The sequence below is a fragment of the Nannospalax galili genome, unplaced genomic scaffold, assembly GCF_000622305.1.
Source record: "Nannospalax galili isolate Female #2095 unplaced genomic scaffold, S.galili_v1.0 scaffold362, whole genome shotgun sequence".
NCBI classification, from domain to species: Eukaryota; Metazoa; Chordata; class Mammalia; order Rodentia; family Spalacidae; genus Nannospalax; species Nannospalax galili.
In genome coordinates this window covers 723,706-738,314 of record NW_008348785.1, presented here as the reverse complement: position 1 = coordinate 738,314, position 14,609 = coordinate 723,706, and the positions used below count along the sequence as shown (strand labels likewise).

General features: G+C 45.1%; 1 protein-coding gene across 1 annotated transcript in view; it reads right to left on the bottom strand.

Moving 5' to 3' along the window:
- The window catches only part of Adam12 (ADAM metallopeptidase domain 12), a gene marked incomplete at its 5' end in the record, with an annotated part of 371,815 nt that overhangs the window by 315,431 nt on the left and 41,775 nt on the right, over positions 1 to 14,609 (bottom strand). The window contains one exon of the mRNA XM_017801328.2: positions 6,627 to 6,724. Within this exon, the coding sequence (XP_017656817.2) occupies positions 6,627 to 6,724 (98 nt within the window). The remainder of the gene's footprint in view (positions 1 to 6,626; positions 6,725 to 14,609) is intronic.

The window sequence follows — 14,609 nt, the reverse complement described above, 5'->3', positions numbered from 1 at the left end:
ATTATCTTTTAAAGTCACATGTCTCTGGTGCTTATTCCAGTTTATCACAATCTGTGTCCTTCACAAAGCAGGAAGAGGCCTCAGTTGTCCTTGCATCTCAGCAACTTGACCCAGAATCTCTGACCCAGCAGGCATCAACACGTCCTTGAATACATGAACAGCTGGAGCCAGGATCCATCAAACTCCTGTTCTCCTGACATCTAGCCTCTGCCAGTCAGACATGCCAAATGTGACCCAAAAATTAGTTTTAGAAAATCTGTCTGTAAGCAATGCAAACTACTGTATGTCCTTAAAACTATGTTCATGTTACAGTTCACAGTTTTGCATCAAATATTTCACTTTAAAAATGATTTTAAAAATACTTTTTTAAAAATTTTATGTGTATGAGCGTATTGCCTCCATGTATGTGCACTGGTGTCATGCAATGACTGCAGACATCAGAAGGGGGCATTGGATCCCCTGGAACCGGAGTTAAGGACAGTTGTTGGCTGCCATGTGGGTGCTGGGAATTGAACCTGGGTCCTCCTCAAGGGCAGCCAGTGTTCTTAACAGCTGAACTATCGCTCCAGCCCCCAGTCTGTGATACGAGAGACTCAGAGGTGAAAGAATCAAAGCTGCAAAGACAGTGAGGGGTGGGCTTAATGGGGGCAAATTTTAAATGCTATTAAGGCCTCGTTAAGGGGTCCTAAGAGACCAACGGGCAGTGACTTTTTCCTCAAGCTTGTCTGTGCCTACGTGGGGAGCTCTCCAAGGGGCCACCAAGTAGGCCAGATCTCCTGTGGGATGGGGGCAGGACAGCCAGTGAGGAAAAGAGACTACCAAACTGCTCCACGCCCACTCACATCCATTCCCTACCCATTCAGCCTAGAATCGAGACGAGCCATCTTAACACCCAGAAAGAAGATTCGAGATACCCCTCAGAGGCAGCCAAGCATCGGGTCTGAGAGCCAGGCCCAGGTGCTCAGCTTCGAATTCAGTGTCCTCCTCTGCCAGTGACCACATCCACCTTCAAGGCTGCTGGGAGCATCCAGAGGGCTGATACCTGTGGTGTCCAGGCTAGCACTGGCAGCACTGTAGCCTTTACAGCAAGGCTGCCCACTGCCTTGTTTTGGTACAACCCGAGAGATAGTCCGACAGAGACTCATTCAGTGTCTTTAGATGTTTTTAAAGAACATTTCATGGCACACAGGAGTTACATCATGTTCATGTGTGAATCATCTATGGCTCTTTTGTTACCACAGTGCACAGTGTCACTGGGACAGTGACCATATGGTCATGCAGTGGAATACTCTCAGCACCCCTCTCTGTGTAGCCCTCCCATACTTAAAGGTGACTTCCCCTCTTCAGTCCTGTGCTTGGTGCACGTGGAGATGTGTGTGCTTGTCAGGTTGAGGGAAGGATGCTGTAGGCATCAGTTGGGCAGGAAAGGATGTGGCCACCCATGCTCAGTGCACTTTCCTCACACAGGAGAGTTACCCAGCCCAGATGGCAACGGTTTCCAGGCAGAGAGGCCCTGATACAGATGTAACAGGAAGTCCAGGGTGAGCTCAAGGGGACCCGGGAGAGTGGCCCACATTTGCTGAGTGCCGTACAAGCTAGAATTAAAAGCATAAGATGGGCTAGTGAAATGGTTCAGCAGGTAAAAGCATTTGTTTCACCAGGAGTACAAGGTGGAATATCTGAGCCCAACTCTCAGATCCAAGGAGAGAACCAATTCCCAAAAGCTATTCTCTGACCTCTATAGGAATATTATTATCATGCATGTACCCACATCCACACACATCTCTCTCTCTCTCTCTCTCTCTCTCTCTCTCTCTCTCTCTCTCCCTCTCTCTCATACACACACACACATTCATACATCACACACATTCACACACATACACAATAGCAAAAGTTTTTTAAACATAAGAATCAAGAGAGACGGGGATCTCAGGAGCCAGCAGAGGAGAGAATTTGGACGAGAATGAGTGGGAGTCAGGGTTGGGGTTAGTGGGAAGAAGGCAGGCACTGGCTGTAGAGGCCATCTATGACCTTGGAAAGGTGATTCTGATGAAGGGCTGGAAATTGCTGCCTGCAAGAGGAAGAGGCCCTGGGAGAGCGGAGGGCAAGGGACTAGGAATCACCTTTCTCAGAAGTCTGACTGGGAAGGGACAGACAGCAGATGGCTACTTGACAGGAGAGCTGGGCTCAACTTCCTCAGCTTGAAATAAGCGAGTGGGTCTGGAGCAGAGCAGAATCCACCTCGGCCATTGCAATTAGTTGCTCCCTGACATCTGAGACCTACATCTGAGACCTGTAGAGGCTCTGGGTTCCTGTTCTAATCCACCTTCCTCTCCCTCTCCATTTCACATACCATTTCCATAATTTCATCATGGTGTGAGGAAGCTGGAAATTGGACATTTCCTGGAGCAGACCAAGGCTGAGCTCCACCGAGGCCATCTCATGGTCAATCAATGAGACACGGCTTCCCTGGTTCTCAGCTTGACTTTTCCAGAATGTGAAATGGAGATAGGTCCCGGAAGACACTTTAAACTCCCAACATGACCTCACATTTGCACAGTAATGTTCCATTTCCAATGTAGTTTGAAAGTCGTTGCTTCATCTCACTCTTCTAATGACCCCAAGATGGGGAAAGCAGTGAGGCAATTGTGTCACAGTCGGTGACAAGGGACTCCCAAACAGAAGGCTGGAAGCTATCCACCCTGTGCACAGCTACATTCTTTGCTGCCTCTCCTCTCTGAACAGAGTTGCTGGTGGCAGTTGACAGCTTGCTTCTTGATTCGGAAGAGACAGACTCAAATTCCATCCAGATGCATTTCAGCTTTTAAGAGACGAGAGAGAGAGAGAGAGAGAGAGAGAGACAGAGAGAGAAAGAGAATCTCTGACAGTACCCTTATCCAAATCACTGGTCAGCAGCATTGGCTAGAGTCTCCACGCCCCCATGCATCCAAACTTTGTATTCTCATAAATATCACCTGAGAGCCTGTCTTATTTATTCTTTTAAAAATATTTTATTTATTATTTTTATGTGTATGAGTGTAATGTCTGTATGTATGTAAGTGCACCCATGTCATGCAGTGCCCACAGAGGTCAGAAGAGGGTGTCAAATTCCCAGGAACTGGAGTTACTGATGGTTGTGATCTGCCACGTGGGTGCTTGGAATCGAACCCAGGTCCTCTGCAAGAGCGGCCAGTGCTCTTAACCACTGAGCCATCTCTCCAGCCCTGTTTATTTATTCTTTTAAAATTTCACCCATAATGCTCTTAGATCAAAGGCCCTCTCATTATCCTCCATATCTCCCCCCATAACCAGATCCCTTCTTTCCAAGTCTTCCTATGTTCCTGTTTATTTTTGTCACCTACGGGGTCACCTGCTTGAGTGGGGATCATGTACCGGTGGCTGTACCACTGGGAAGTAGGAGGGTATTTCATATTTTAAATGAAGTTACTGGGACTGCCCCTAAGCCAATAAAATGAACGCTGTCAATAAGGGTCCAGACTGTTCTAATATGTACCCAGACCGAGAACCGGTGGACACAGCAAGTTAACGATGCATGAAAACCACATTAAACAGATATCCTTCCTCTTTGGGGATATTTATGGTGACAGCCCCTCCTCCTATGTATCCAGGGCCCAGACACAGAGTATATCTTTTATATTGCTAGTCAACTGGCAAGTCCATCTGATGTTCCCTCACAAACTCCCCAGTCTGACCACGTCTCACCACTGCCTCCCTCTCTTTCTTGATGATACTCCATCTTCTACACCGCCCTCCATTTGCCACAGAATGTGAGAGGGCACCTGTCCGTCAGGGCTGGGCCCCAGCATGATAGGGTGGGTGAACAGTGTAGTTCCTCTCTCATCAGCCTTTCACACGCTGACTTTTTGGAAACTCAGTGAAAAAAGTGAACCCTTCCTCTTTCTTAGAAAAGCCTTTCTTGGCAAGTCTATCAAAATGAACCTCCCAGAGGATCCCTCAAATGATGTGAAGTTTTCTTCTGAGTGACAAGTCTGAATCTATTTCATTTGTGTCCCTTGCTGGGATGGAAGGGTTGTCTGCCTCTTTCATCGACTACATGTGCCCAGCACCAGGTGCACTGCTAAAAGCCCGCTAAGTTAAAGGAAGTAGAGGTCAGGAAGCATGTGGAAGTCTTGTTTTCTGAACTACAACAAGCATAGTTGGGCTATGAAACACTTTGCCAGGAGAAATCTTTGCCTGTACGGAAGGTGACTGTGTTGTTGCAGTTTCAAAGTAAAATCCTGCCTACTTCTGATTCAAAGGACAGATGGACATACTGAGGACACTGACCAGATCACATGCGTGTGTCCACTGCATGGAGAATTCCATGTGCCTCACATTAACAGACCATTTACATGCAACCCTGTTCATGTAGGGTTTTGCCTGTTACCTACATGAGAGCATGTTGTGATTGTAGTCATAGCTACATGTGGAAATGAGCCCTGGTGCATCAAAGAGTAAGAAAGCTCTTCCCAGCTGAGCCCAGCACTTCATCTCTGAAATATTGTCAGTACTGTGGAGTCCCTTGAGCACAGTGTGTCTTAGCCGTGTGCCCTCACCTCATGGTCAAGATTCTGGACTGGAATCCACAGGATTCGGGGACTGTACCAAACAGCAGCAGTACCTCCTCATTTCCTTCTGATGCAGGGCACAGCATAGTCAGGAAACTTGGTCAGTAGTCAATATCTTGATGCCTTCTGTATGCCTTATGACATCAGCCAGATGGCTAGTGGACAGGGAGGAGGAAGCCAAGACCAGAAGCCAGAGCAAAGCAGAAGTAGCCAGTGCTGTGGTAAGTCAGTACCTAGGCAGCTTTTACTGGTTCCCCCCAACGTGGGGTCACATCAAACACAGGACAGTCAGACTGCACTTCTAACAAATCGCACCAGGGGATACAGACCTTTTGTTTTGTTTTTGTGTTTTTTGAGACAGGGTCTCTCTATAGTCCCAGCTGGCCTGGAGCTCACTACGTAGACCAGGCTGGCCTTGAACTCACAGGGATCCACTTGTCTCTGCCTCCAGAGTGCTGGGATTAAAGGCGTGCATCACCACGCCTGGCATGAAGATGTTTTTAGAAGTCCAAAATACATAGGATATACTTATACTAAAAAAAATTCACTGTTTATCTAAAATTCAGATCTAAATATTCTGTATTTTTACATGTTAAGTCTGACTAACTTAGCCCCACGGAAACCCCCTATCACAGTTTCTATCACTCAGAAATCAATTGTTAGGTATTATTTATATTGTTAGTGCCTATTTTAAAAACATTTTTACATTATTAATTTATTGTGTGTCCGCACACATGCTACAGCACATGCATGGAGGTCAGAAGACAACTCATGGGAATTAGGAGTCGGTTCTCTTCTCCCATGATGTGGGTCCCGGAGACTGAACTCAGGTCATCAGGCTCAGCAGCAGTGCCATTACCCACTGAGCCGTCTTGGTGGCCCAGTGCCGTAAATGTTTTAGTACACAAACATTCTTTGCTAAAGAGTAGGTTTCTCCCTCCCTGCATGTTTATGTTCTAATACGGCTGCTCAATAGACTGAAAGCTTCTTTAACATCTCGTTTTACTCCTAGGAAACAGTATCGGCAGCTTGCCTTGTCCTCTAACACACGCAATTTGAGACCATCTCCATAAAACAGATTTTTTTTTTTTTTTACTAAGTGCAGATTTGGCATTAGGCTCCTAGGCTAAGACACCAACCACGTCTAATTCTCAATTTCAAATGCAAGCTCTCTAGGAGAGAAATCAAGACTATAAATCACCCCATCTGTCCCCACACGGAGGGGCCTGCTGCAACCATTCCAGAAAGCTACATGGGGTTTCCACAATCTCAACTGGCCTTTTCAAAAATCTGTTTTCTATCATGAAAAATGATCTGAAAATACTTCCTTAGAATACAGGACAGCGCCATCAGCATGATCGCTCCAAATGGCTTGCATTTCTATAGATTTTATCATTTTCCAACTGCAGCTACAAGTTCCGAAGTTTAAGAAAGTCATATCAACTTGTATAGATGAAACTCACCAAAATCTTAGTAACATTTCAATGATTTTACATTTCACATAAGGTGTGAATGAAGCATGTTAAAGATAAACAAGGTTGAGACTGGTTTAAAACTCATGATAAATTTTTAAGTTGCATGAAAATATTTTCATACCTATAATCAATTGGAAAAAATGAATGCTGATTAAATAGGTATGAATACAGAAAAATGACCCATCATTCAAGAAAACCAAGTGCAGAAACTGCATATCTGGTAATGTAATCGTTGGTGTTTGATTGAAAAATAAGTATTTGTCATGCCGGGGATTGACTCCGTCTCATGCTAGGCAAGCTCTACCACTGACTATATCCTCAGCCCCTGCCCCAAACGATAATACATGCAAATAGTGCTGAGTCACTCATAAACGTTGTCTCATCAGAATTGGACTCATCTTCTTTAAGAATAAAGCTTCATTCCAGAGAGACAGTTTGCACTGAAGTGGCAGTGGGTGAGGACAAAACGAGCAGAAGAGTTGTCAGTCTGGTTAACATGATTTAGAAACTTCAGCAGTCCGAAAGCCGAGAGTTAAAAAAAAAAGAGAGAGAAGCAACTGACCTCTGTAGGGAATCTCTGTCCTGGGACGGCGGGGTTCTCCTTCAGAAGAGAGACTCTGGTCACTTCATAAGCTCTTCGCTGGTCCCATAAGCTCACCCCTAAATAGAAAGAAAAGCAGCTGGGTTTTCGTTCTACTTGGGAAGAATTTGGCATTCAAAGTTTATTATAGAATTGACACAGTGAAAAGACTTGGAAGTTGAACAAGTCCAGGGAAACGCTATAATCCATTAAATCACGGTAAGTGTTAAAAACCAATGAATTTTCTGTCAATCTAGCCATTAAAATTGACATTTTTTCCTTCCAGAACTGAAACCCATGTTGTGTTGTTATCACAGTCAAAGTATATAATTTAGTCCTTCAATCAGGAACCAAAGCGAGCAAACGACAACTTTTTTAAAATGATAAATTAACGCTATACCTAAGATCAACTCTGTATTAAAAGTCCCGAGGCTTTAAATGAATTAAGACTAAATCCATTTACTTAAGTCCCAGCGAATCTGTTACACACAACGCCAAGTCTCCTCTGTGCACTTATGAAATCTAATTTTATATGCTTCGGTAAGTGTTTCTATAGATAAAATTAATTTGCCAGTTCAGACCAACTAGACTGGTTTATGTTTTGAAAATTGAATTATTCAATACACTATTCTATGCACTTGTTTGCGGTGTCTTCTCTGGGAAGCCAGGTACCACAAGCCACAGGTTCAATTCAGACCCATTTCCACAAGTAATCCCAGCGGAAAGAATAACATCTTTCTCTTTCAGGGAAAACCAGCATGGCGATTTCTCTGGACTTGCTCTCCTATGAGGTCACGCGCTTGCTATTCAGTGGGCCCACAGCATGGCCCCGGAGGTGAGGGATGGAACCAGATTCCCCCACGTGTTATTCCCATTTCTTCAGCCAGAATTCCTGATTTTCAGACCTGAGTCATAATAGCACAGTTTCAGGTTACTAAAGACTTCACATTTATGGGGCACAAACGGTATTGAAATTTTAATCCTAGACATTTTACAATTCCCTTAATACTTCTAAATCCACACCGTTTTATCATTTTCTGTGTGGAAGTCTGCAGTTACAGTCAGGTTACAGAAGGATTACTACTGAAATGGTAACTGTCTCATGTAGCCTTTCCAGAACATTCTTAAGCTGGTCCCAAGCATTCTAAACTCCTAACTGTTGAGGGCTAGTGGGTGAAAAGTCATGAACAGGCCAGAGGCAGAGGGATGAACTGGGTCCTTCAACCATTTGGGGAGGAGAGAGAGGGGACCGTGGCCATAGGCCAGGTGAGCAGGGGAGGAAAGCAAAGGGGCTTGTGATGGTTAATACTGACGGCCAACTCGACAGGATCTAGACTCACCCAGGAGACAGGCCTTTGGGCATGTCTGAGAGGGAGTTTCTAGTTGGGTTAACTTAGGTGCGAAAACCCACCCTAAACGTGGGTAGCACCACTCTGTGGCTAGGGTTCCAGACAGAATAAAAAGGGGCAAGTGAGAGTCAGCATTCAAACTCTCTCTTCCACAGTGAGGACTGTGGATGCAATGGGACCAGCTGCCTCAAATTCCTGTCATCATGCCTGCGCACCATGACGGACTGTACCCTGAACAGAGCCTACATAAATATGTCCTCCCTGAAGTTGCTTTGTCAAGAGAGGGTCAGTCGCAGCAACAAGGAAAGTAATTAACACTGTGCTCAGATGACCTGAATCATCAGGGATGATTTCCTGACTCCTCAGGGATGAATCTGTGTGCAGGGGGTGAGAGTCCCATTGTGCCAGCTGGTCCCAAGTGGTGACATCCATGCACACCGGGGGGAGCACTGGCTGGAGGGCAAGACATGGACTGTCTGGATGGAAGACATCTGTAGTCCTTCTGACTTCAGAGGGGCCATGATGACACCCTGGAGCCTCCAAGTCAGGAAGTCAAGGAGCTTCCTCCTGTGTCTTCATTTGGTGGCTTTCAGAATGCTCACAGGTTGTGCGACAACCTTGCTGCCGTGTCCCTGGTCCTACTGCTGCCCTACTGCATTCTCCACTCACTCACCAAGCAGTTCTGTCTCAGGCCTGCTTGTGAGCGCTCTAGACCTGATGCTTCTATTCAGAAAGCTCACTGAATAGAAGTTGCTTTAGCCAGCACCTATTATCACCTGAGGCCAGTGCTTTCTGTCTGCACCCTGGTAACACTGATCTCTTAGACATAACCTCACCCCCGAAAACTCAGCAGTCTTCGTCCTGTGCATCCAACAGGGACACAGAGGAAACGTCCCCATGATAGACATTCTTGTCCTGGGACACAGACAACTGAATGAGCACGGGCTGAGCATCCCTAATCTGGCAATCTGAAATAAAAAACAATCCCCAATACAAAAGCTTTTGAACTTGACGTACCACAAGTGTAAAATCCTGTACCTTCTGTGATGGGTCACAGTCAAGATGCAGGTGTGTTAATGTCGTATGTGGTAAGGTGTACGCATAAGTGCACATGTATAGAGAGTTTATGAAACGTAAATGGGCTAGGAGATGCCTCAGTAAGTAGAGTGCCTGCACACAAGCATGAGGGTCTGAGTCTGGATCCCCAGCACTCACATAAAAGCCAGAATCTAAAATCTTAGCACTACTGAGGGGTCCAGAGGGAAGTGACAAATGGATCCCTGGGGCTCACTGCCAGCCACTCTAGCTAGCCAGTGAGTTCTGGGTCCAATAAGAGATTTTGTCTCAAATAATGATAATACTAGTAATAATAATAATAACAACGACAATGTGAAGAGTGATAGGAGAGACTCAACATTGATCTCTGGTCTCCATATGTACATGTGTGCACACATGAACACATACACACACGTTTTTTAAAATACAAATGAATTGTGTTTTTACTTGAGTTCTAGCCACAAGATATCTAAGTATGCGTATGTAAATAGTCCAGAATCTGAACAAAAGTTTCCTAAATAGCTTCTTGTCCCAAGCAACCAGAGAAGACACGTTCAGCCTGTCAGACCGAGAGCAGCATGTGCTGTAAAAGCACAAGACTCCTGGGCATTCTGTGCCAGGACCAAAATTCTCCTGCAAATTTAAGATCGCCTCAACACACAAAACTGAGTAAGAAAAACAGCATAAGGAGAGCCTGGAAATGGGGCTTGTGAGGCATAAGCCAAGAGGGGCCTTTTTGGCTGTTGTTGGGGTTGGGGGGGTCCATGAGCTGAGCCTTGCAGATGAGAGCTCTCCAGCCTTAGAAGGGTGATACCATCCAAGAGAGGGTGTTTTCCTTTCCCTCAAATGGGCAGAGCCTGGCCAGCCTGGGAGATGACCACACAGAGGTTAGCTGAGCTGGAGCTGGTATCCATAGCATGGGAAGCTTCACTGATGCCTGAGTCTCTTGCTCAGGACTTCATGAGATTCACATGTTATAGTGAGGTCTGATCCATTATGTGGCTCCTGAAGATCTAGATTGTAGTATGTAAAGTGGACTTACCTGGGCTTACAAGGAAGCTGGTAGGGTATTTGAATTGGGTTAAGGCCTCTTGAACAGACCAGTAATTGTCAACAGTGGAAATCTGTCTGGAACCCCCATTTAAAACTATGCCGCATTCCAGCAGTGACTGTGGCCCCTGTGGGGCTCTCTGAGAAGTCAGGAAAGACTGTGAAAAAATGATGGCAGGCATCTTAACGTTCCTGCCACATAAACAAACCAAATGAATTACGAGGTTCTCCTGCCAGCTTTGGTTAAATTAGCAACGCATGTCAATTTGTTCAACTAGTTTATAGCAAACCCAGTTGTCCCAGGGCCTGTGAAATTGGGCAGAAGAGATTCAACACCAGTATCATGCACACCCCACTATCCAATCTCAGCAAGAGGACAGGAAGTTTCCACGCATATTCTAGCCACAGTACAGATCTGAAAGAACCCCCCCCCAATTCAGATACTTGGTGGAAAGGTCTTTGCATGTTCTATAGCTCTTGTGAGATGCTGTTTCAGACAGGAGATGCTACGTGGCCCCCTAATCAAGCCATTACCATGGTCCCTGCCAGGAGGGAACTTGGAGAGACAGCAACTCTAGATCTTGACTCTGGGGATACTAGGGAGACCTGGGTGTGGGAAGCTCTGATTTGATCATGTTGAGGCTAAACACGCCCAACTTGTGGAGCCCTCTCAGACCTCAGGAGGAGTTCCTCTGGTGTTCTTGGTGAAGAATGACACTTTTTTATTTCTGATGCTATGCCAACCACTGAACATTGCCCTTTCACCCACATCTTCCAGATTCTTAATCAAAGAAGGTTCTTTTGTTGTTCCAAAGTTTTCCTCGAAAAGACTGATTTCTAAATATTCCTAAAAGAATTTGAAGGCAGACTGGGCCAATGCTTGTGGGACATTTTTGCAACCCTCTTGAGAAGTTGCATAACTACACTCTTTGCTGAGCAAAGTATTTATTATCTGTGTACAGAGATAATGAAGCTGTGTCTGGGCTTTTTAATTGGTTGCACAATATTCCTTCTGCAGTATCTGTGGTCAGAAGGCTGTTTCTTATGAGCTTTGCTTATGTATTTATCCACTAGTATTTCTTTTAGATGATAGAAATAAAATTTTTATTTGTGCTGCATGGGTAGATGGAATGAATTACGCACAGCTGTGAGGTATCAGGATGCAGTTTATGCAGCTATCTTGTTGACAAACCGTAAAAGGAGACCTTGAATGATGCACAGATTCAAAAAATACAACCTTATAAAATGCACACTTTGCATACATTTTGTTTTTTATAATCTGTATTTAGGCATTGACAAAGCTCACTGTTACCTAAATACAAAATATGGGCAGCTCATAGTGGGGAGAAACTTCCAGTTTCTCGCCTGCTGGGTAACCCTCAAACACCACTTGCTGTGTGGATAATAGTCAGTGTGCACCAGTCTCATCACAGAAAAAAAAATGTAGATATTTTGAGTTCTAATGCAATTATCTTCTGCATAGATGAACTCCGATCTCCCATGGATTTGTGTGTGTGTGTATCTGTGTATGTGTGCGTGTGTCTGTGTGTGTCTCTGTGTGTGGTCTGTGTTGTGTGTGTGTGTGCCTGTGTGTGTCTCTGTGTGTGTGTCTGTGTTGTGTGTGTGTGTGTGCCTGTGTGTGTGTGTGTGTGTGTGTGTGTGTATTGTGTGCCTGTGTGTGTCTCTGTGTGTGTGTCTGTGTTGTGTGTGTGTGTGTGTGTGTGTGTGTGTATCCCGCTTTTCCCTTCATCTGGGTCTGCCATCTTCAGATCTAATTAAAAGTCAAAAAGGAAAGTTATAGACCCAGTTCCTCAGGCAGGAATCTTTATAATGATGGCTTTAAAGGTTTTGGAAATGTGGACAAAGACGATGTTCCCCTAAGGTGACCCAAACCATAGCTGCTGTTGGGGCCACTCCCCATTCTTTCTTGGCTCACCCTCCTTCGGCTACTTTAATGTGTTGTTCGAGGCCAAGTCCATAGCATCCTGATGTTCACCTAAGATTTCAGCTCCTCAGAGGCAGGGACTGATTGGTCCACAGCTGTAGGACAGACCACCATGGAGCCACAAGAGCTGGCCCTGGTCCCAACTCTTCCCTCACTCACCCCCTCTCCTCATTGTCACCTTCTAAGGGACAGATGCCTCGGGCCGCCCATGGTTCTCTCTCCCACCAGGATCTCCCTGGATTAGGGAAGCACAGCTAAAGCGACGCAGGAGAGAGCCTTCCGAAAACAATGCACGGACTCAATCCAGGTCAGCAGAGTCCAAGCTCCTGCACTGCACCGCATGCTTGTGTAACTATTGCAATGAAAATCATAACTTCACACTGATAGTTAGAAAATGCCAGGGTTCAGGTGCCAGTGGGTATCTGTCTGACCAAGTCACCCAGTGAACTACTGAGAGGATGAACTGGAGAGACTTTTTACAAAAAAGAACCAAGAATCACTCCTAGAGTTCTTTGAAGGAAAATCATTACCAGCACCTACACGCACTTAACAGTCAGGTGGAGGTGCCAAAACAGAATTATGATGAGTGAGCTTTTGAAAATCTAATGGGAAAAAAAGTTGAAGCGGTCATCATGAGCTGCAAAAGGAGCCAGGGTCAAGGCCTTGGGAACTCACTCACCATTTTATTAGCTCTGAATATCAAAGACTTAAACCAGCAAGAGCCGGAATTATGATGAGTGAGCTTTTGAAAATCTAATGGGAAAAAAAGTTGAAGCAGTCATCATGAGCTGCAAAAGGAGCCAGGGTCAAGGCCTTGGAAACTCACTCTCCATTTTATTAGCTCTGAATATCAAAGACTTAAACCAGCAAGAGCCAATCTGGGAGCTCCAAGTTTCAGGGTCGCTGGGTGGTGATGCACCCATTAACACAAAGACACTCTTCAGTTCAGACTTACATCTTCAACCTCAATCAGAAAATGGTATCATTCTTTCATCCCATCTGCACCCTCCCTAAGTGGGAATTAGTGATGCAACTTTAAAATATCATGGCTCAAAGACCCTCTAAAGAATCAAAGTGAACCTGAAAAGAGTAACTTCACAGAGGAGAAACCTGACAGGCCCTGCCTCAGGCAGATAATCAAGGTCAACATCAACAGGGATGTGACGACAGGAAGAGAACAGCAGTTACTTGGATGATCCTTAAAACTTGTAACTTGGGGCTGGGGGATAGCTCAGTAAGTTAAAATGCTTGCTGTGTAAGTATAAGGACCTGAGTTCCATCTGCCAAACCTATGTAAAATACCTGGGGTGGTGTCATACATTTGCAATCCCAGTACTGGGAAGCAGAGACAGGAGGGTCCCTGGGCCTCCGCTGGCCAGCCAGTCTAACCTAATCAGTGAGCCCCAGGCCAGTGAAAGATCCTGTCTCAAAAAAAAAAAAAAAGTCTCAAAAAAAAAAGGTGTCCATACACGTGCACACACATATACATATTATATATACCTGCACACACATGAAGCTACATAAACACAAACTCATAACCATGCACACACACTCCAAAAAGTACCCCTCAGTCATATCATGAAATACATCCCCAAAGATGCAATTCTAAAATGCACCTAACCAGGACTCTTCAAAACAGTCAGTATCATAAAAACAAAACAAAACCAAACAAAAAAACCAACCAAACAAACAAAAAAACAAAAACCCCCAGGACATCTGAGATACTGCCTTAGCCAAGAAGCATGGGGAGACATGCTAGCTAAATGCAATGTAGGGTCCTGAGTGGGACTGAGAGACAGCGAAAGCATACTGGGGAAAAGCCAAAAAGCCAAGAATGAAGTGTGAACCTAATTGATATTATCCTGTTGATGTTATTAGCATTGTACATGAGTTGTAACAAATATACGTATGGAGCTGGTATAAGATGGTAACAATAGGGGAACGGGATGTAGGTATTTAGGAAGCTTGTATATTAGCTTTTCATATAAATCTAAAGACTTCTAAAGACAGCGCCCATTCATAAAACTTTTTTTAATCCTTTTTTTTTTTTGGTCTTTTTGACACAGGGTCTCCCTGTAGCCCCAGCTGGCCTGAACTCACAGTTTGGCCTCTGCCAAACTTTTTACAGTTTAATCTGACTCTTGCAAGAACAATCATATCATTCTCAACCAGCTCATATCAGAAGATTGACACAGTGAGGTGTCACTGGAGTCTGGATCCCAGCAAACTGTGGTGTTTGCTGGTCACTTCCACAGCATCACTTTGCGTTTAGATGGGAGAGAAGATGCAGGAACCGTGGTCACAGAGGAGTTCATTGACAAGGGTTCCCGGAGTATGTGAAAATAGCCCGTAAGCAACTGGAAGGGACTTTGGGGTACTCTAGAGAACATAAAAACAGGCTATGCAGAAGGTAAGCTTTCATTGGCTTTAAGCTTGAAGGTCTGGGGACCTGCACAGTGTGACTGTCGCATAACACATTGACAAAGGACGCTGAAGGAGAACCCAGGTTGGCGGGGGGGGGGGGGGGGGGGCAGACCATTAACCGGGGGAAAGAAAAAAAGTTAT